General features: G+C 41.2%; 1 protein-coding gene and 1 non-coding gene across 4 annotated transcripts in view; one reads left to right on the top strand and one right to left on the bottom strand.

The window, feature by feature from the left end:
- The window catches only part of Dennd5a (DENN domain containing 5A), an 89,077-nt gene extending 80,855 nt beyond the window's left edge, over window positions 1–8,222 (bottom strand). For all 3 annotated transcript variants that reach the window (XM_078046512.1, XM_078046513.1, XM_040284772.2), the window contains exon 1: window positions 7,571–8,222. In XM_078046512.1, coding sequence (XP_077902638.1) covers window positions 7,571–8,207 — 637 coding nt within the window. In that variant the 5' untranslated portion in view covers window positions 8,208–8,222. The remainder of the gene's footprint in view (window positions 1–7,570) is intronic.
- Window positions 1,637–1,742, top strand: LOC120890206 (small nucleolar RNA U13). The gene has a single exon (XR_005734448.1). It is a non-coding gene; the product is annotated as a small nucleolar RNA U13 (small nucleolar RNA).
- Window positions 8,223–22,911: the final 14,689 nt, after the last annotated feature.

The raw sequence follows: 22,911 nt of genomic DNA, 5'->3' as shown, positions 1-22,911 counted from the left end.
CCATAGAAGCACTTTGTACTTACCCAGCTAGTTCAGTCCACACAGTAGACCACAGATGGCCTAGTAAAATTTGACCTGACTTATCCATCACACTAATAAACAACAATCAAGACTAACCTTTCACAAGAAGCTACAAGAGGGTTGTGGCTCAGTGGTAGAGCGCTTGCTTAGCATGTGGAGGCACTGGATTCGATTCTCAGCACTGCATATAAATGAATAAAATAAAGGTCCATTGACAACTAAAAAATATTAAAAAAAAAAAAAAGCGGCAGCAGCAGCAGCTATAAGAGATCCCATGAATGGCACCCTAGCAAATATTCTAAGTATAATATTTGAGAAATGTAATAGTTGCCATCTTATCTTCTAAAGTTACATTTGATTCCCTAGGAACATACTGAAAACACCTTGAGATCTGGCATATACTCCCTTTGGCCATTACAGGACCCTGCCACTCTTAGAACTCAGCCCTGTGGTTCTAAATACTCCAAACTGAAATCAACAATCATGGAACAACTGAAATGTAGGCATTTGACTAATATCGGCCTCACTTAATAACTTTTAAGAACTAAATCTTAAAATCTGGCAAAGGTAGACGTGTTTAATCACTGACTTCCAAAGAAGACACAAGCTTCTGAGAGGCAAGTCATTCTCTCACTAGATCCTATGTCATATCCAGCAGGAACCTAAAACAAATCAAGTATAGCTTCCCTAAGGTGAATGCAGGTCCCTGAGAGACCTCTAAAGTCATCTGACTGTAATTCCAATCCAAGGACAACAAAATAGGAATTGAGCCAGGCCAAGGCCAAGTACACCTTCCACCAGACTTGGCCAAAAAAATAAGTTTATAAAAGGATATAGGCCTGGAAAAGGTGTACCAAAGGAGGCCTTAAGCAAAGTAAACTTTATTTTTAACCTAGGAAGGAAGGAAGGGCTAAACAGAGTCTTAAGAATTTGGTTTAGGGCCAGAGTTGTGGCTCAGTGGTTGAGCACTTGCCTAGCATGTGTGAGGCACTGAGTTCGATCCTGGCACCACATGAAAATAAACAAATAAAATAAAGGTATTGTGTCCATCTACAACTTTTTTTAGAGAATTGAGAGAGAGAGTGAGAATTTTTTAATATTTATTTTTTAGTTTTCGGCGGACACAACATCTTTGTATGTGGTGCTGAGAATCGAACCCGGGCCGCACGCATGCCAGGCAAGCACGCTACCGCTTGAGCCACATCCCCAGCCCAAAAACAAAAACAAAAAACAAAAAACAAAATTTGGTTTAAGCACCAAACACTGTGACCAGGATTTCCTCACAAAAAGAGGAGCAGAGGGCTGGGGATGTGGCTCAAGCGGTAGCGCGCTCGCCTGGCATGCGTGCGGCCCGGGTTCGATCCTCAGCACCACATACCAACAAAGATGTTGTGTCCGCCGAGAACTAAAAAATAAAGATTAAAAATTCTCTCTCTCTCTCTCTCCCCTCTCACTCTCTCTTTAAAAAAAAAAAAAAAAAAAAAAAAGAGGAGCAGAGGGGCTGGAGTTGTAGCTAATAAACAACAATCAGTGGTAGAGCACTTGCCTGGCATGTGTGAGGCCCTGGGTTCAATCCTCAGCACTGCATATAAATAAAAATAAAAGATCCATTTACATGATTCTTCGGTTCTTAAGTGTGATGATTGGGTGTTCATGCTCTTGTGTGAGATGTGCTTCCCTCTAAACCTTGTTATGACATTGGCACATTACCCATTCTGACATGAAGGGGAAAAAAAAAAGATCCATATACAACTAAAAAAGAGAAAGAGAAAGAGATAGGGGAGCAGAGCCTCAGTGACATTAAAGAAAAATCCATTTATTTTCAATGTGATCTTTCCTACCTGAGGGGAGTCAAATGGGATTCTCTTACATTCTAGGAATATAGGGTCTCTCCAAGTAAATACAGTATGTGCTTTAAACTGTCTTGGGCTACTCTGTATTTCCTATGTGCTGGTCTCTTCTCTTGACTTCTTCCTTGTTCTACCTTACAAAAGAAAACACAGGGCTTAACTTAGGAAATCTCCCTCATTCATTACAGCAGCCTTGACTCCTGGCAGTATCCACACATGCCTGAGGTAAAGCAGAATTTGAGTTCTACTATAGTTGGTAATCTAAGCTTCAAAGTAGAGATGACTGTGAGAGAATTTGCCCAGAATTGACCAAACTGGCAAAGGAATATAAAAATTTAAATTTAGTTCATATTGAATACCAGTTTAAAACTGGCTCATCACACTTTTCTTTCTTCTTCTTTTCTCTTTATTTTTTCAGTGCTGGGGATAGAACTTAGGACCTTACATATGATACCAAAGCACTCTACTAAGACATGTTAGAGTCCCTTCACTAAACTTTTTACAGCCACTTCATCTCCATAAAATGAGGAAAAACAGGTTTTATTTCTGGGTGGTTTTTTTGTTTGCCTGTTTGGTTGGGTGGTTTTTGGTTTTGGTAATGGAATTGAACTCAGGGGTGCACTACTATCACTGAGCTATATCCCAGCACTCTTTATTTTAGAGACAGTCTTGCTAAATTGCTGAAGCTGGCCTCAAACTTGTGATCCTCCTGCCTCAGTCTCTCCAATTGCTGGGATTACAGGTATGTACCACCATGACCAGCTTTTATTTCTTTTAAATAAGATATCCTGTTAGGGATGGAGGTTTAGAGATTAGAAGAAATGGGGAGTGGACTGGGGTTATAGCTTAATGGCAGAGCACTTGCCTAGTATGTGTGGGGCACTGGGTTCAATTCTTAGCACCACATACAAATAAACAAATAAAATAAAGGCATTCTGCCCATCTACAACTACAAAAAAGATTTTTAAAAGAAAAAAAAAGAAAGAAAATGGGGAGTAACTGCTAAAATGGGCAGGGCTTCAAGGTCAGAGTGATTATCACTCTATCTAAAATTAACTGTAGTGATGACTAAACCACTCTAAATATACTAAAAATAATTGAACTATGCTTTAAATAGGTGAATTGTATGGTAGGTGAATTGTATGGTAGGTGAATTGTATGGTATGTGAATTAAATCTCAATACACTGTTTGTTTTGCCTATACATAATATAGGGGGACATACATATAAGTGACAAAGAAAATGGGGCAAAATGTGAACAGTGAATGTGGCTGAAAGATGAGACAAAGCATGGTGGCATATGCCTATAATCCCAGTACCTCAGGCTGAGGCAGGAAGATCTGAGTCTATATTTAACACAGCAATTCCCCATGCTAACTGCTGTAAATGGAGAGGAAAGAATCTTAATCCTTCCCAAAACCAAAGGAACACTAAGCATCTTTGATTTACTTGTTCTGGATATAGAAACTGGGTGAAGTATGTAACTTACTTTGCTTGGAGAAAACAGACTCCCCAGTACCTCCCTAGAGAAACTAGGCTCAATTCACAACTTCCTGTAGTTTCACTGATAATGACATCATCACTTTGGGAGGTATAAGAAAGGCAGAGGAGAGAAAATGCACCCTGGAGAGTCTCAACTGGATGAGCTATTTGGATTGTTTGTTTTATTCAAAGATTCCCTCTGGGTAGTCCAGATTACTCTTATTTACCCATAAGAAATGAATAAAGGGGGTAAAAATAATCCTTCAATCAGTATCTATTCTAATAAAAGCCACCTACTTATAGATGATCTTCGCATTCCATTTGTACAACCACATTTTGGGGGAGAGGGGTACTGGGAATTGAACTCAGGGGCACTCAACCACTGAGCCTCATCCCCAGCCTAATTTTGTATGTTATTTAGAGACAGAGTCTGAGTTGTTCAGCACCTTGCCATTACTAAGACTGGCTTTGAACTCCCAATCCTCCTGCCTCAGCCTCATATGAGCTACTGGGATTTATAAACATGTGCCTCCACACCTGGCTGTGCAATTATATTTTTTTTTTTTAATATTTATTTTTTACTTTTTTTTTTTTAGTTCTTGGCAGACCCAACATCTTTGTTTGTATGTGGTGCTGAGGATCAAACCTGGGCTGCATGCATGCCAGGCGAGCACGCTACCGCTTGAGCCACATCCCCAGCCCTGTGCAATTATATTTTAAGAAAATGCCCTGTCCTTCCCCCCACCCATTCCCACCTGCGCCACAATGGGTACTGAACCCATAGGTGCTCTACCACTGAGCTTCGTGCCCAGCACTCTTTATTTTTTTGACTCAGGGTCTTGCCTCCAACTGGCAATCCTGCCTCAGCTTCCCAAATTACTGGGATTATAAGCATTATAAGCACCACCACGACTCATGAAAATAACCTTCTTTACACATTTATACAACTCACCCCTCTATCTTTATTCTCCCAATAAGTTTACACAAAGATATAATTTTAGCTTGTTGAAAAGCCAGGAAATTAACAAATATTCATTAAAAGAGAACATATCTGTAATCCTTGCAGCTCTGGAGGCTTGGGCAGGAGGATTGTAAATTCAAAGCCAGCATCAACAATTTAGTATGACCCTGTCTCAAATAAAAAGGGCTGGGAATGTAGCTCAGTAATAAACTGCCCCTGGTTAAATCTTAGTACCCCCGACACACACACATACACACACCAAAAAAAGGGAGAAGAGAGAGAGAATAATATTTACATTCACTTTTCCCTCACAGAAATAGTAGCACAGCAGAAATATCAGACCCCAAAACTCATGGCCTCACTAACAGTAACTTCCTAGCTTCATTCCTGTTTTACCATTTACAAACCACTATCTTCATTTTCTAAAACCAGTGTCTATACAATTTATCAGATGCTCAAAGCACAACATAATAACATTGGTTTATTTCATCTTTAAATTTCTTTTATTGAGAATAACTGTTATTTTTAGTACTTTTTTTAATATTTATTTTTTAGTTGTAGTTGGATACAATAGCATTAATTAATTAATTTTTATGTGGTGCTGAGGACTGAACCTGTGCTAGGCGAGCATTCTGCCGCTGAGCCACAATCCTAGCCCCTGTGCTACTGTTTTCTAAAGACATCCAGTCAGAGGCAGATTCACTGGTACATGCCTGCAACTCCAGTTAGCTGAGGTAAGAGGATCCTGAATTCAAGCTGTAGGTAACCTAGGGAGACTCTTTATCAAAATTTAAAATTTAAAAAAAAAAAGCTAGGGATGTAGTAGTAGTAGTAGAGCATCACTTTTTTGGGGGGACGGGAGGAAGACCTCCATCCAGGCCAATGAGATGCAATTTAGTATCATGAGAAGAGCACCAGACTAAGAGTTAAAAAATGACCTAGTACGATGTAGGCCTTTCTGTGCTTCCTGGGCCTCATTTCCTGATTCGCTTCCAGCACGAATAACTTGAACTGAATTCCAACAACTATATCATCCCAAAGTCACAAAATATAATACAAAGGAACCAAATAATCAATTGATCTGTTATAAGAATTTGAAGACCTAAAAAAGTAAACTTGAGGGCTGGGGTTGCGACTCAGCGGTAGATCACTCGCCTAGCACGTGCCGGGCTCTAGGTTCAATCCTCAGCACCACACAAAAATAAAATAAAGGTATTGTGTCAAACTACAACTAAAACAAAAACATTTTTTAAAAAAAAGAACTAGAATAAACAAAGCTAACCAGTTGGATACAGTGCATATACCTTTATATCCAGCCACTCTGGAGGCTGAGGCAAGAGATCACAAGTCCAAGGCCAGCTTCAGCAACTTAACAAGACTTGTTTCAAAATTAAAAAATAAATAAAAGGGTTCGGGATCTAGCTCAGTGGTAGAGCACCTCTGGGTTCAATCCCTGATAGCAATAAATAAATAATTTCATGATTTTTTTCTAGTTTCATGATTTTTTTCTCCACCTGCTATTAATCTGGGGAAACAGCTTGTTATTCACCTTGATAAATGACAAATTTATCATATTTTTAAAAGACAAATTCACTTTTGTCATTTGTGATGTGAACTTAATTTTTTTTTCATAAAAAACACTGGAATGGAGCTGGGGATGTGGCTCAAGCGGTAGCATGCTCGCCTGGCATGAGCGCAGTGCTGGGTTCGATCCTCAGCACCACATACAAATAAAGACGTTGTGTCCACCAAAAACTAAAAAAAATAAATAAATAAATATTAAAAAATTTCTCTCTAAACAAACAAACAAAAAAAAAAACACTGGAATGATTCTGGTGGCAAGAAAAAGAAAGAAAGAAAAGAAAAGAAACTGTCCTGTTATCTCTGAAGCAAAGTAAAAAATTAGTCAACAATGTGAACACTTTCAAGAGAGAAACATGATGGTGGCCTGTGCCTAAAATCCCAGCAAGTTCAAAGCCAGCCTCAACAACTTAAGCAAGGTTCTAAGCAAATTAAGGAGTCCCTGTCTCAAAATAAAAAACAAAAAGTGGGGATGGGGGGGAAATATAGTTCAGTTGGTAGAGCCTCAGATGCACAATGCCCTGGGTTCAATCCCCAGCACTGCCTAAAAAAAAAAAAAAAAAAAAAAAAAGCTCAGTGTCCCTGATTCAGTCCCAGGTACCAAAAACAAAAACAAAAACCAAGAGAAACTCATGGCAAACTGTGACATCATATGCAAGGGCCTGCGTTCAATTCCTGGTACCAAAAAAGAATGAGGGAAAAAGAAAGAAAAGTGGAAAGGACTTTCCCTCACCAAATCAGGATGATATAATTTTAAAGTAGTAACATAACAACCCCCCACCCACTAACTGAACACTTCAGACAAAAACTTTTCAACACTGTTACAATTCAAAGACTTGGATGACAATAGGGTGGAATTCACGGGGATTTTATAGTTCTGACACACTTCCCACAGTGAGTTCCAAATCTGATCAGGGCCCCACGGCCACTCCCCTCCACCACTTCCCCCTTTGAAAGACGACTTGAGAAACAACACAGCCGCCCCAAGTAGGATGACACCCTTTTATTCACAAATGATCCTGGACTCATAAAGGACATAAATTACTTTTCATAAAAAGTTATGGCCCTGGAGTACAAGCCCTTTCAAGTGCCATGGGGGTTCCCATATACTTGGTGGGCCCAAGTTCACTTCATTACTTTATGTCCCAGACTGGGCAGAATTGCAATCCCTCGGAAAACCCAGGCGGGTTATAACGGTTTTTGAGGAACTGGTGTTGTAGGCATCTTGGGAAGAGGCCAGATAAAGCCACCAAGTTTTTGTTTTTCTTTTTTTTCTTTTTTTTTTTTTTTTAAAGTCTGAGTGGAACTTACTTTCACTAAGACGCGGGATGCCTTCTTCCCCCCCTCCTCCCCAGAAGGGTATTGGAGGACAAGCCTCCCTTTATTTTACACTAAGTCACTCAACCTACACCAGTCCACACGACCCTTTCCCTCTTCCCCCTAGCGAAGTGCCCATGATGCAAAGGGCCGGAGTGGCGGTTGGGACTCCTCCCGGCGCAGGGCCCCTTATCCGGTCCCCCTCCTCCAGCTCGACGCCCCCTTCGTCCGCGCCCGCCCTGCGTCCTGTCCACCGACCCTTGCCCGGCTCCCGGGACAAAGCGGGATGGGAAAGGCTCCTCCGGGGTCCACGGCCGCAGTCGGCGCGGGCAAGCGGACAGAGCTCTGCGAACACTCACCCGACAGCTCGTCCGGCTCCAGCCCGGTCTCGGTGTCCAGCCCGCAGATGACAAAGTAGTCGGCGAAGCGACTGGGCGCCGAGCCCCCTCCTCCTCCGCCGCCGCTGCTCATGGCGCCGGGGCCGAGCCGGGCCGGCTGTGCGGAGCGGCGCCGAGCCCCCGCACCCGGGCGCCCGCCCGCCCTCAGGCCGCCCCTCCCGCCGCCGCTGCCGCTGCCGCTACCGCGGCTCGGGCCGCCGCCCCCGACCCTGGCCCGGTCCCCGCGGCCGCCGCTGCCGTGACGGGGCAGAGGGGTACCGGGCCGCCCCGCGCCGCATCCTGGACGCCTTCGCTCTGCGCCGCCGCCGCCAGCCCAGAGCGCCGCGGCCCGAGCGAGCCTGGAGAAGGGCGGAAAGCGCCGGGAGAGCCCCGCCGCGGCCACCCCCCCCCTCCCGCCGCGCCTGCGCAGGCGCCGTCGGGGAGGGGGCGGGCGCCTGGCGAAAAAGATGACGTGATGTTCTTGGTTCCCCCACCGGCTGCAGCTTCCCGGGCGGTCGCCGCAGCGCGGCCGGCGGCTGCCTGGCCACCAGCAGCCGGCATCCCCGGAGACTGCGACTCCGGTTGGGAAGGCTGAGGAGGTGTGAGGAAATGGGCGCATCCCGCAGTGCCACGACCCTGGTCCATATGCCCCCATTTTTTACCCATTAGAGGTCTGGAGATTTAGGCCGGCCCTGTCACCGGGATAGGATGGCAGGACTGAGCTCCGAAGCCCACCCAACCCTGTGGCCCTAGGCCCCACACTGCGCAATCTCCCTGCCCCCTCTCCTTGGCCTTTTCCCCAGCAAAATTGAGGATGCCCCTTCTTTCGGCGGGTATCAGCACTGTCTTATATTTATCCTTAATTTACAAAAACAGAAACTGAGGCTGGGGGAGGAAACAATGACTTGGCCAAAGTTACATTGAGTTTAAGAGACCAAAACGTGGACTACAATCTCGCAGTCTACTCGCTGCTCCCCACCCACAACCAGGCCTTTTCCCACCCACCAAGCTTTCCCCGCTTTCTCTCTAGGAGTCTTCAGAGGTTCCTGCCACTTGGAAGTTCTCCTTCCTCTTCAAACTGTGAGAATATTCCATGCATCCTTGAGCCAGCGAAAAGCTGATGGATAAGGCAGAGGAAAATTTATCTCCTGTTCCTTGGTTTAGGACCATCTGATTTTATTTACCTCAGCTAGCAGATGTGTCTATTGGAAATGAAATCAGAGGCCAAGAAGGCACTACAGCATAGTGGTTACTAGCATAGGCTCTAGAAATAATGCTCATATTTGAATTCTGACTTTGTCATTTATAGTATGACCTTAAGCAAGTTGGTTAATCTCCAGGTGCCAACAGCTAAATTGGCGCACTCCTGTAATCCCAGTGACTCTGGAGGCTGAGGCAGAAGGATCCCAAGTTCAATGCCAGCCTTGGCAAATTCGAGGTCACTCCTGGAAATTTAGGGAGACTCCTCGTCTCAAAATTAAAAATAAAAAAAGGACCGGGGATGTAGTTCAGTAGTAAATCACCCCTAAATTCAATTCCTAGTTGGGAGAGGTGGGGGTTGGGGGGTTGAAAGATTACATAAGACAAATGCATATATAGGTAGTGAGAATAGTACCTGGAATATAGAGCATTCAGTAAATATTACAATTATTATTGTTCCAGAAAGGTCTGCTCTAGCAGGCTGCCACTAAGGGCAGTAGAAGGCAATTGACTTCCCTAAGGGCTGAGCCTGGGCATTCTCCTGAGTTCTCTCCTTGGTACTTCTATCAAGTACTGGTTCCCTTGGGGAGGATTGCCTGGAGGTCACAGGCAATATGGGTGGAAACCATAGCACCAGCTCCTCCCTGAATCTAACCTGCCCTAACTGGTGGGAGAAAAGTGGAGAGGAGAAAGTAACTTAATAAACTCCAGTCAAGGTGATGGTACACCCTATGCTGCATGCTGGGGACATAGAGACAATGGAGGGGGATTAGAGAGCTAACTAGTGAGAGCAAAGTAGAAAGGAGGCATCCCTCTGAGTTGGTGCAAGGTCAGGGAAGGATTCCAAGAGGATGTATGTACTCCAACCTGAGATTGGATTTTGTGAACAAGAATCTCTAACCTGAGATCTGGAACATGAACTTTCTCTGGTAAAAAAAAAAAAAAAAAAATTAAAAAATTTTTTAAAAAGTGGGGAGGGAGAAAATGTTTAATGCAGCATGTGTAACATCAGGGAATGACAGATAAAATGGTTTGTTTACACAACAGCAAGTAATTCATTAAAATAAAAAGGGATGAAACAAGGGAGGGAGGCCAGGGCAAGAAAGACTTCAAATGCCAGGCTAAAGACTTTATCTTTTTTTTTTTTTTAAAGAGAGAGTGAGAGGAGAGAGAGAGAGAGAGAGAATTTTTAATATTTATTTTTTAGTTCTCAGCGGACACAACATCTTTGTTGGTATGTGGTGCTGAGGATCGAACCCGGGCCGCATGCATGTCAGGCAAGCATGCTACCACTTGAGCCACATCCCCAGCCCCAAGACTTTATCTTATCAGGTGTGCAGATGGGATAAATTAAAGGAATTTAAGCCAACAACTGAAAAGATCTGACCCACATCTTAGAATGATCACTCTGGGGGTGATGTGGAGAAGACCTGAAAAAGAAACAAATGCCCTAGTTTAAAAGTCCAGAAACCTTTTATCCACTGTGTCCTGAGTAACCAAGTGCTAGAAGACCTATTATACTAACTCAAATCATAAAACACAAGTAAAAACAGAAGTATGATTGTATTAATTTGCTCTGGGAAATGTAACTGCTCAGAGGCCCAGAATACTCAACTGTAAAGTGATCTCCTTTCCAACAGGAAATATGTTTGGCAGAGTGATTACTTGTTAGAGAGCCAGAGGAAAAACAGAACTGGATGCTCTTATGATTTAATATTTCAATCCCCACTCCCACTTTTAATACTTATGTAAACTAAGACATATCATTAATCTCTCTGAAATGAGATTAGTCATTCTTACCACTCAGCAGATTACACTGAAGATTCATAAATTAATTTTAAATTAATGAAAAGGAGAATTTTAAATATCTAGAACACAATATATTTTTGTTAATAAGTGGCAATCCAGAGTACCCATTTCAGCATAAAGGACATGAGAGAGCAAGTGAACATCTGAGGGGAATTCCAGGAAAGGGTATGAGGCAGAGCAGGCCCAGAGTGTTCATGGAGCAATAAGAAGGCTGGAGAGGGTTAGGATTGGGAGGAATGGTAGGAGATAGTAAAAGGTGTAGTGGAGTTGGCCTGTAGTTCATCAAAAAATAAATCATGTTTCTTCTTCCATAGTGTGTGGAACTGTCTCTAGGAGGCAAGTACCACCAGTAATTTAGAATATAAAAAGCTCAAAGTGAACCAGCTTATTTGTTATCTTCCTCTGCACCTCCCCTTCCACTTTGTTTCCACTGATTTATGTCAGCAAACATACAATACCTTCTTTCTCCCTGACCCTACCTGAGTAACCTAGTAGTTCAGGTCTTAGAATGGAGTCCTTCCTAGAAGGAAGAAGAGTTATAAGGATCCAAGAATGCTTGAGCCAATGACTCTCTCTCACCTGGAAAATCTCAGGAAGCAGGAACTTCCTCATCTTTCATATTGGGTCTACCCTTAGTCTAAAGGGAAAAGAGCAGTAGGACACAGTGTTAGGCAAAAAGAAAATCCTTTTGCTGCCTACCACATCATATAGGCATTGAGGCTGGCATATCCACTCACCTCTTCATATATATGTGTGTGTGTGTGTGTGTGTGTGTGTGTGTGTGTGTGTGTGTGTGTGTGTAATATTTTTTTAGTTGTCAATGGACTTTATTTATATGCAGTGCTGAGAATTGAACCCAGTGCCTCACACATGCTAGGTAAGCGCTCTACCACCAAGCCACAACCCCAGCCCTCCCGTATTTTTATTCTAACCTTGGTTAAGGGAGGATAGAGACAAAGACAATGCCAGGCTAAGACCAGATTAATTCCTGTCTTTTACCCATACAGACTCTGCTGGAGCCCCACCTCTTCTAAGAGTTCTCCAGTGGAGACTCCTGGAGCCCTCTACATCTAATTGCAGAGGGCTCTAATTCCAGCTGCTCATTTCCCTTCCCCAAAGCAATATTAACAATGCTTTATTTTATTCCTCCTTGAGGTAGTCCATACTTATACTACTGGGATTACAGTTCTGCACCACCACAATAATAGATTGGGTGCTTCTTCCAGTAAGACCTGGGTCAGCCTGACTCCATCCAGGAAGAACTTGCCTACTCCCAACTCATGGAACAACATTCAAGAAAAATCAGCCAGCTGGATAGGCTCAGTGGCACAGCAACTTGGCAGGCTGAAGCAGGAGAATCACAAGTTTGAGACCAGCCTCAGTAATTTAGTGAGATACTGTTTCAAAATAAGAAAAAAACTGGGGATGTAGCTCAGTGGTAATGTGCTTGCCTAGCATGCACCTAGGCCTTGGGTGAAAAGATCAGCCAATGAAAGCACAAGTAATCAAAACCTTCCTGTCCCGGGTGGACCAATGATATAGAATAGAGGACACAGAGACTAATCCACAAAGTTACAACTATCTTATATTTGATAAATAAATGATGTTGGGAAAACTGGAAATCCATATGCAACAAAATGAAACTGAATCCTTTTCTCTTGCCTTGCACAAAAGTTAACTCAAAATGGATCAAGGAGCTTGATATCAAATCAGAGACTCTGCGTCTGATAGAAGAAAAAGTTGGCTCCGATCTACATATTGTGGGGTCAAGCTCCAAATTCCTTAATAGGAAACCCATAGCACAAGAGTTAATAACAAGAATCAACAAATGGGACTTATTTAAACTAAAAAGTTTTTTCTCAGCAAGAGAAACAATAAGAGAGGTAAATAGGGAGCCTACATCCTGGGAACAAATTTTTACTCCTCACACTTCAGATAGAGCCCTAATATCCAGAGTATACAACGAACTCAAAAAATTAGACAATAAGATAACAAATAACCCAATCAACAAATGGGCCAAGGACCTGAACAGACACTTCTCAGAGGAGGATATACAATCAATCAACAAGTACATGAAAAAATGCTCACCATCTCTAGCAGTCAGAGAAATGCAAATCAAAACCACCCTAAGATACCATCTCACTCCAGTAAGATTGGCAGCCACTATGAAGTCAAACAACAATGAGTGCTGGCGAGGATGTGGAGAAAAGGGTACACTTGTACATTGCTGGTGGGACTACAAATTGGTGCGGCCAATTTGGAAAGCAGTATGGAGATTCCTGGGAAAGCTGGGAATGGAACCACCATTTGACCCTGCTATTGCCCTTCTTGGACTATTCCCTGAAGACCTTAAAAGAGCATGCTACAGGGATACTGCCACATCGATGTTCATAGCAGCACAATTCACAATAGCTAGACTGTGGAACCAACCCAGATGCCCTTCAATAGATGAATGGATAAAAAAAAAAATGTGGCATTTATACCCATGGAATATTACGCAGCACTAAAAAATGACAAAATCATGGAATTTGCAGGGAAATGGATGGCACTAGAGCAGATTATGCTTAGTGAAGCTAGCCAATCCCTAAAAAAGAAATACCAAATGTCTTCTTTGATATAATGAGAACAACTATGAACAGAGCAGGGAGGAAGAGCAGGAGGAAAAGAATAACATTAAACAGAGACATGAGGTGGAAGGGAAAGGGAGAGAAAAGGGAAATTGCATGGAAATGGAAGGAGACCCTCATTGCTATACAAAATTACATATAAGAGGTTGTGAGGGGAATGGGAAAATAAACAAGGAGAGAAATGAATTACAGTAGATGGGGTAGAGAGAGAAGATGTGAGGGAAGGGGAGTGGGGGATAGTAGGGGATAGGAAAGGTAGCAGAATTCAACAATTACTAATAGGGCATTATGTAAAATTGTGGATGTGTAACCGATGTGATTCTACAATCTGCATTTGGGGTAAAATTGGGAGTTCATAACCCACTTCAATCTAATGTATGAAATATGATATGTCAAGAGCTTTGTAATGTTGTGAACAACCAATAAAAAAATAATAATAAATAAATAAATAAATAAAAACCTTCCTGTCCCATGCTCAATGAAGAGTCCAGTTTATGCAAACTGAAATACATCCCTCTTATCATACAGAAAAACAGGTCCTCCATAACCAATGGTAATACCCACAACCATCTATAATCCATCTCTACAAAAGAAGTCACTACATTCACTACCCCATACCCTACTACTGTCTCACTAGCCCACAACAGTTTGCATGTAACCAGGCTCCTCATGTCATTTTCTGAATGACACAACTCCCTAAATTGGTTAAAAATCAGCCACCATAATCTACAGCAACATAAAAGCCCCAGAGAGTTAGCCTCAGGCTTCCCCATGTACGAGGAAGTATAAAATTAAGCAAGAGGAGGAGTTCATTGCTGATAATGTCCCCAGGGGATGCAACCTTCCCAAAAGTACTATGAGAACATATGCAAGTACGTATCTATATTTACATCTATTTCTCTGTGGGTGAGCAATTGTATATAGGGGTGATTGTGTATGTACATAATTATATATATCAGATGTATGATTGTGTATTTGCAAGCATAAATATTGATATAAGTAAGTGTGTGTGCTTGTCCTTTTATCTAAGGAAGCTGAGGCAAGGTGGGGTGGTCAAACACAGGAAGCAAAGAAGTACCTTTGGGTTTCCAAGACCAGGAATGACTCAGCTGGTGCATCCCACAGCCCCTCTCTCCTCCTCTCTGTGTCCCCCTGGATTGAGAGCCTTCAAAGTCTGGACAGATGGCCTTATTTGTGCTACCCCCAGCCTTCTCCCTTAGACTGTGAACACAGAGGCCTCCTTATTCCCATCAGCCTGGAGCCAAGAGCTTCCTGAGAAAGGCTGATGGTCTAGTGAGGGGAATTGCAAGGCCCTTGGATCAGATCCCCAAAGGAAGATATATTTAGTTGTAGCTGAGCTCACAAGGATTTGGGGAAGTGATGAAATTGTTGTACATCTTCATTGTGGTGGTGGTCACACAATTGTTTGTTTGCCGAAAGTCACAAGAACTGTACACTAAAAATGGTAAATTTTACTGTATACAAATGATACCTTCATAAATGGTGAAGAAATGCAACTGATAATTGAATATTTTAGTACTTTTTCGTGTTGACTGTAAAACATATAAAACCATAGTATCAGTTTTCTAGATTGCATCAATCTGCCTTTGATACAACAGAAAATACATACAATAATTGTTATATGGAGAAAGATATTTAATTAACAAATGATTAAATTTATAATAATGAATTTTAAAGAATTAAGTAGCACAAGAGTCTTTCTTTATTTTTGGTACTGGGGATTGAACTCAGAGTCACTTAACCACTAAGCTACATCCCCAGCTCTTTTTTGTATTTTATTTAGAGATAGAGTCTCATGGAGTTGCTTGGGGCCTCCCTAAGTTGCTGAGTCTGGCTTTGAACTGGTGACCCTCCTGCCTCAGCCTCCCAAGATGCTAAATTACAGGTGTGTGCTGCTGGGATTACACCTGTAGACACAACCAACTAGACTTTTAACATTTCAAGAATTAACTGGGTTACTAGAAATGGTGGCTCTTATGAAAGAATTAATATACTTGAATTTTTTTGTTTGTTTGGGTATTGGGGTTTGAACCCAAGGACAGGGTCTCACTAAATTGCTAAGGCTGGCCTTAAACTTGCAATCCTCCCTCTCAGTCTCTTGAGTCACTAGGCTTATAGGCATGTTCCACCACCCCTATTTATAGTGATTAAATATGAAATATTCACAATGTACAATCATCTTTTGGCAATGTTTTTTTTTTCAATTTTTTTATTAGTTGCTCATGACAATACAATGATCTTGACATATCATACATTTGATTATCTTTTGGCAATGTTAATATCTTTTCTTCCTATGAGTCTGAATAAAGGTTCATAAAAGTTCAAGAGGAAGAAGTAGGAAGAGAGAAGCAGCTGCCTACTCTTGGAAGATGAGAAAGTTTCTGGCTCAGAAGCCAGGAAGCCTGAGTTAGGATCCTAACTTTGCAGTTTATTCAGATGATGTGACATTGGGCAAGACCCTGTCTCTTAAATCTTTGACCTAACACCTCCATGAAGAAGGGCCTGAATATAAGAAGTAGTTTCTACCACTATTAGCATCTTTGAAAGTCATCTTATTGCCTTCCCACCCCAGGTACCTTATAAGAAAGATGTTGTCTCTGAAAATAAACTAAATTTATAGTCAGTTTTCTTATATTTAGTACTAAATTATGCATTATCTAATGCTCAAAACTTTTAATTAGCATAAGCTATGTGGACTGCAGAGTTACTATAATTCCAGTCAAAAGCAAAAATAGACTTTATTGTTGTTGGCCCTTTTAATCTTCTCCTAGATACAAAAAATTATTCTACACAGCAGGCCTTGTCAAATGTTGGAAGTGGCCATAAAGAGCTCAGCACAACAATCTTCATGAGGTGCTAGGATCAAAACAATATAAAGTAAGGAATCACTAGTTCTGATATTCAACTCACTACCTCTGTGGCTGGAAGTTAGGGGTGTGGTGGGGGTCCCGCCTGTCACACACTGCTAAATTGCTAAGCTCAGGATTCTAGTTATGAGCATTCATGCCTCTGGCCCTGGGTATTCTGAGGATAACAGGAAGGATTGCTGCTAACACTCAATGTAGTCATTATTAGTTAATGTAGTCATTATTAGTTAATATGGTTATTATGACAGATTTCCAACAGATGGCAGTAAAGTATCTGAAGAAAGGAGCATAATTTTCTAGTTCACTGAAAGCCACCATGATCTAACAATGCAGTTGCACATCTTTATATTGCCCAGTTCAGGGCTAGTTAACTGCAGGGCACGGGACTTGCAGGACTAGAAAGTCAGCATCTGATGTGCTCTTTCATCACATGGCTTCCTCAGTGCCTCTATATCTTTCTCTCTCACTTATGTTTACAAGCAGTCTCTACTGGATATGGTCAACATATCATATGTTCCTCCTTTTTTTGTGTCCAGAACTGTCTTGGTTGTCATTCCACTTGTGCACATGCCCTGTGCTCAGAAGAGCCACACTTGCTTTAATGCTCAGTTGTTGCTGTCCTGAATTTTTAAATAATCTTATTTTTGAATTTGTTTTCTAAGTGAGGTCTGGTGGGACAAAGGATCATGTACACAACTGAAGGTCTATGAGCTATGCATGTCCACTGTTCCTTATTGCCTCCATTCCCTTATGTTTGCAATCCCACATGAGCAGAGAATTCCAGTGCATGTGATAAATGGGACCTCAGAGAGACAAAGCCAGGACAAGTTGTCTATGTCTACAACTGCATCAGCTGGGACTCAAGACATTCTCAAGGAATGCTTTACCTTTTGGGAGCTGGGGGTGTAGCTCAGTGGTAGAGAGACTGCCTAGAATGTGGGCCATGGGTTTGATCCATTCAAACTAGCACTTACAACATCAAGAAGGCAGTAGTGTTCTATCACTTTACTTTTTTTTTTTTTTTTTTTGTACTGGGGAGATTGAACACAGGGGCGCTTTATCCAGCCCTTTTGAATTTGTGATCCTCCTGCCTCAGCCACTGGGATTACAGGCATGTGACCATGCCCAGCCCCCCAGCCCTTTTTACCTTTTATTTTTTTTAATATTTATTTTTTAGGTGTAGATGGACACAACACAATGCCTTCATTTTTATGTGGTGCTGAGGATCGAACCTGGGTCCTGTCCATGCTAGGCGAGCACTCTACCATTGAGCCACAATCCCGCCCCTTTTATTTTGAGACAGGGTCTCACCAAGTTGCTAGGCCCTCTCTGGCTGAGGTTGGCCTCAAACTTTTGATCTCAGTCTAGAATTACAGGCATGTGCCACCATGCTGAGCTATCACATTTTTATTTGCATGACTTCCTCTATTAATGAATCATTTGCTAAAAATACAGGAAACAGAAAAATGGGACAGCTTTTTCCTTTTAGTACTTTAAAAAAAATATTTTTTAGTTGTAGTTGGACACATTAATTTGATTTATTTTTATGTGGTGCCAAGGATCAAACCTAGGGCCTCACACATGCTAGGTGAGCACTCTACTGCTGAGCCACAACCCCAGCCCCTAGTACTTCTTTATTCATCATTAAGTTAAAGGTACAGGGTGTTGATAGAACATGTACATATAGAGAAGTGAAATAAAGTCTGGTACGGTGGCACATGCCTGTAATCCCAAAAACTCAGGAGGTTGAGGCAAGAGAATCACGAGTTCCAAACTAGCCAGGGCAATTCAGCAAGATCTTGTCTGAAAATAAAAAGGACTGGGAGCGGGGGGTTGTGGTTATAGCACAGCAATAGCACACTTGCCTTGCACATGTGAGGCACTGGGTTCCATCCTCAGCACCACATAAAAATAAATAAATAAAATAAATAAAGATATTGTGTTCATCTTTAAAAAAAAAAAAAAAAGGACTGGGATTATAACTCTGTGGTATTTTTGTTTACCAAGTGTGAGGCTCTGGGTTTAATCAACAGTTGGAGTTATATTTTTCAGCATTTCCACTATTCTAGTTAAGAATATGTAAAAGCTACAAAATAGAATTGTGTAATTTCAGCAATTCCACAATGTAATTAAATACTCATATTTAAATGTGGCTTTGGGGCTGGGGTTATGGCTCAGAGGTAGAGCACTCACCTACTATGTGTGGGGCACTGGGTTTGATCCTCAGCACCACATAAAAATGAAATATATTGTGTCTACCTATAACTAAAAAATATTTGTTTTTAAAAAGATAGCTTTGTAAAATATAAAAAGTAAAATTCAAGTAATTATGTAAAATCTTAATTTTTCTTAGAACATTAAGTAGAAAATAAAAATACATGACATGTCAAGAGGGAGACTGGATGAGGCCAGGCACAGCGGCACATATCTGTAATCCCAGCGGCTTGGTTGGCGGAGACAGGAGGATTGTGAGTTCAAAGCCAGCCTCAGCAAAAGTGAGGTTCCATACAAAATTGGACTGGGGATATGGCTCAGTGGCTGACTGAGTGCCATTGAGTTTAATCCCCAGTACCCACCCTCTGAAATTTTTTTTTTTAAAAGGAGATTGGATGAAAGAAAAAAATGTTTATCTTTTAGTATCTTTTTTTTTTTTTTTTTTGGTACCAGGGATTGAACCCAGGGTGCTTAACCACTGAATCACATCTCCAGGCCTTGCTAAATTGCTGGTATTACTGGCATGCACCACCGTATCTCACTATCTCTTAGTAACTTTAATGGCACTATTTTTTTTTCTTGTTTTTCAAATATGGACTCTGGGCACCTTCATTGTGCATTGGCCCTATACATTATATATCTGGACCCAATTATTCTGTACTGCATTGCATAAGCTGGAAACTTATAAACACTTAAAAGTTAGAATTCTGCATACAAAGTAGGTTCCACAATTAGAAGTACTTGCAAGAGATCTGAATGGAAAAACAAGAAACAGGTAATTCCCTGCTACTTTAGGCAACATTCCTTAGGCAGATAGGGTTGCAGAGATACTAATATCCATCTCCAATTTTTTTGAAGATATGACAAGAATATTGCAGTGGCCAAGGCAGTAAGCCTTCACTCTTCCAGGGCTTAATGGTTGCTATGATAGTTTAGATCCTGTCCTTCTGAGCCCTGAATCACAGCTACAGTGGGGAGTTCTTGAACACAGTTACTGGTAGTCTGGAGTTTTTACAAGTCATGTTTTAATCTTCAGCATAAAGCCTATTACTCCAATCTTTCTAATGATTTTTGTAAACACCTAAAATCCCCATGTTGAATCCTTTTCTGCCTAATATACCTGGTATACAGTTACTCAAAACCGTCTCCAAAATGTCAGATATTATAATTGGCTATCCGTCTACTATACCCCCACCAGTAATGATAAAATTAAGCTAAATGCCTGGTCAATTTAAAAACCACAACACACAACTTGTATGTATTTATTAAATCTTTATTTTAAACAAACCTGGGGCTGGGTTGTGGCTTAGTGGTAGAGTGCTCTTGGCACTGGGTTCAATTTGCAGCACCACATATAAATACATAAAAGTAAAAAAAATGAACAAACCTGGAGTTTATTTGACAATATTGATCACTGTCATGACTTTCCCAACTTGTATTTCTAGATTTAAAATTCATGACTTATTCTAACATCACTTCTATGTTGTCAATATAAATTAGAAAACTTGAAATTCCATTGCTCACAATCTTGATTAGGTTTCAGATTCACATTTTACCACTAAACAGAAAAGCTCCAGGCCCAACTTCTCCCTGAAGCTACTAGGCACATAGTTGAATCTCTAACCTCACTCACCCTCCCCTCCCCTGGTCCCTTTACCCTTCCTTTCCTCAAATACCAATTGGTGGAGACATCATAAACCCTCCCTCTCATTAGCCAAGCTCCTGTCCTCCAGGAGCTCATGGTTAGTTGGGAGAGACAGAAGAGTAAATAAAATCCAATCACATTTTAAGCTTTTTATTCCATTAGCAGCTGTAAAGATTCCTGGGGCAGGCACAACGTTGCATGCTTGTAATCCCAGTGGCTTGGGAGGTTGAGATAGGAGAATCCGAGTTCAAAGCCAGCCTTGGCAAAAAAGTGAGGTGCTAAGCAACTCAGTGACCCATCTCTAAATAAAATACAAAATAGGTCTGGGGATGTGGTTCAGTGGTTGAGTGCCCCTGAGTTCAATCCCTAGTACCAAAGAAAAAAAGATTCCTGAGGGGAGAGGCCACCTTGTGGTATGAGGTAAGATTCCAAAGATTCTAAGATGGTGGGTCCTATTAACTGAAGAGCCATTTGAACATGTCCAGTGGTCCTACTAAAACATGATTTTGGTTTAGTTTGTTTATTCTACTGTGCAAGTCTATGTGTATATTTTAAGTAGTCCTATATCAACTGCAAATAATGGGAGTTTTCTCTTTCTCTTCAAATTTTCACACCTCACATTTCTCTTTCCTTTCAGCACTAAGCAGGGCATCTCATGATAGCAGGAACCCTTATTTAGATCCCAACTCTAGAGAGAATGCATTTAAAGTTTTTCATTAAGAATGACATTTAGCAGGGAATGGTGGTGCATGCCTGTAATCCCAGCAGTTCAGGAAGCCAAGGCAGGAGAATTCTGAGTTCAAAGCCAGTCTCAGCAAAAGCGAGACACTAAGCAACTCAGTGAGACCCTGACTCTAAATAAAATACAAAATGAGGCTTGGTTCAGTGGGCAAGCACTCCTGAGCTCAATCCCCAGTAGCCCCCTACCCCCAAAAAAAGAATGACATTTAGCTGGTTATGATGGTAGACACCTGCAATCCCAATGACTGGGGAGGCTAAGGCAGGATTGCAAGTTAAAAGCCAGCCTCATTGATTTAGCCAGACCCTGAAATAAAAAGGGCCAGGAACGTGGCTCAGTGGTTAAATACACCTTGGTTCAATTGCTGGTATCAAAAACAAAAGCAAAAAAAAAAAACAAAACTTGCAGGCATGGGTAGAGTACATGCCCACCATGTGTAAGGCTCTGTGTGTGATGCCCCGCTACACACACACACACACACACACACACACACACACACTTTTGCTGTGGGTTTTTGGCAAACCATTTATTAATTAAAGAAATACCCTTTTTTTACTGCCAGTACAATTTTATCATATATAGGTGTAACTCTATTAACTTTTCCCAAATCTACAGAAATATTATTTTCCTCAACATGAATTACACTGAAAAATATTTTTTCTGACATTAAATCACCCCTATTATTATTTTTTTTAATACTAAGGATTGAATCCACTGAGCAACATTCCCAGTTCTTTTTATTTTGAGACAGCCTCTAGCTAAATTGCTTAAGGCCTGGATAAATTGCTGAGGCTGGTCCTTTGGCCTCGGCTTCCTGAGTTGCTGGGGATTATAGATGTGAGCTACCATGCTGAGCTAAACTCTTTATTATTGTAAGACCTGGATGTAGACATACATTATGTTAGGATTTTTGCACCAGTGTTCATAAGTGAAATGAGTTTATCTTTTATTGCATTATTTTCACTAGATTTTGAAATTAAAAATCAGCCTGGGGCTTTGTGAAGGGGATTACCTTTGCAATTTCACTACGTAATTTGTTATATTCAAGCTTCATGTTTTTTTCTTATACTAATTGTGTCATTGTATACTTTCAATATTTTTCCCCTAGGAATTTTTTGGGGGGGGTTAAAAGGGAATGAATGCAGGGGCCACATTCATAGTCCTTCCCTGCCCCACTCGCCAAGTCCTTTTTTGTATTTTATTTAGAGGCAGGTTCTCACTGAGTTGCTTAGCTTCTTGCTTTTGCTGAGACTGGCTTTGAACTCGAAATTCTCCTGCCTCATCTTGAGTGTCTCACTAAACTGTTTAGAGCCTTGCTAAATTGTTGAGGCTGGTCTCAAACTTTCAATCCTATTGTTTCAGTCCCCTAAGCCACTGGGATTATAGATGTGTGCCACCACATCCAGTTTAAAACTTTTGAGACAGGGTTTTGCTAAATTGCCCAGGTTGGCCTGGATCCTGTGATCCTCATGCCTCAGCCTCTAAAGTACTTAGGATTATAGGTATGTGCCACCATATCCAGCTATTTCATTAATATCTACTCTTCAATTTAACTTTTTACTTTTCAAAGTTTACTAAAATCTATTCCAACTTTCTGCATTGGGTATTTATGTAATCTGTTTTGTTTCTAGTTAAACTTCATCTGTCAATAATAATAGAATTATTTGTAGTTCTAAGAAAGAAAAACCCATTTAAAAATCCAATGGTAACATCTTCCCATCTACATCTATTTATCTAGATACATATATGATAAAACTAAGAGATGACATCGACACAAATACAAAACAGTGTGTCCTCAAGGATTCATGTCTTAAATTTAATTCCCACTGTGAGATACTAAGAAACTTAATCCAACTATGGTGTTTAGAGGTGAGGCCTTTGGGAAGTGATTAGGATAAGGTCATCAGGGTAGAAGATGGAATACTAATGGCTTTGTAAGAGACCAGAAGGTATCCAAGTATACTCTTCATCTCTCTACATGTGATATCCCATGTCACCTCCAGATTCTATTAGCAAGAGGCATATCACCAGATTCCCCTTGGTCCCAGACCTCAGAAACAGTGAGCTAAATAAACCTCTTTTTTTTTTTTTTTTTTTAAGGTTTTGGACATTTTATCACTCACTCCTTAGAGGTAACCTCTTTTCTTTATGCATGTATCACTGTAACTGGCTCAGTTGTTTCTTTTAAAATTAAAAGGTTG

The sequence above is a fragment of the Ictidomys tridecemlineatus genome, chromosome 4 (assembly GCF_052094955.1).
Source record: "Ictidomys tridecemlineatus isolate mIctTri1 chromosome 4, mIctTri1.hap1, whole genome shotgun sequence".
NCBI lineage: Eukaryota > Metazoa > Chordata > Mammalia > Rodentia > Sciuridae > Ictidomys > Ictidomys tridecemlineatus.
The sequence above is the reverse complement of the archived record's forward strand: the minus strand, read 5'-3'. Positions and strand labels throughout refer to the sequence as shown.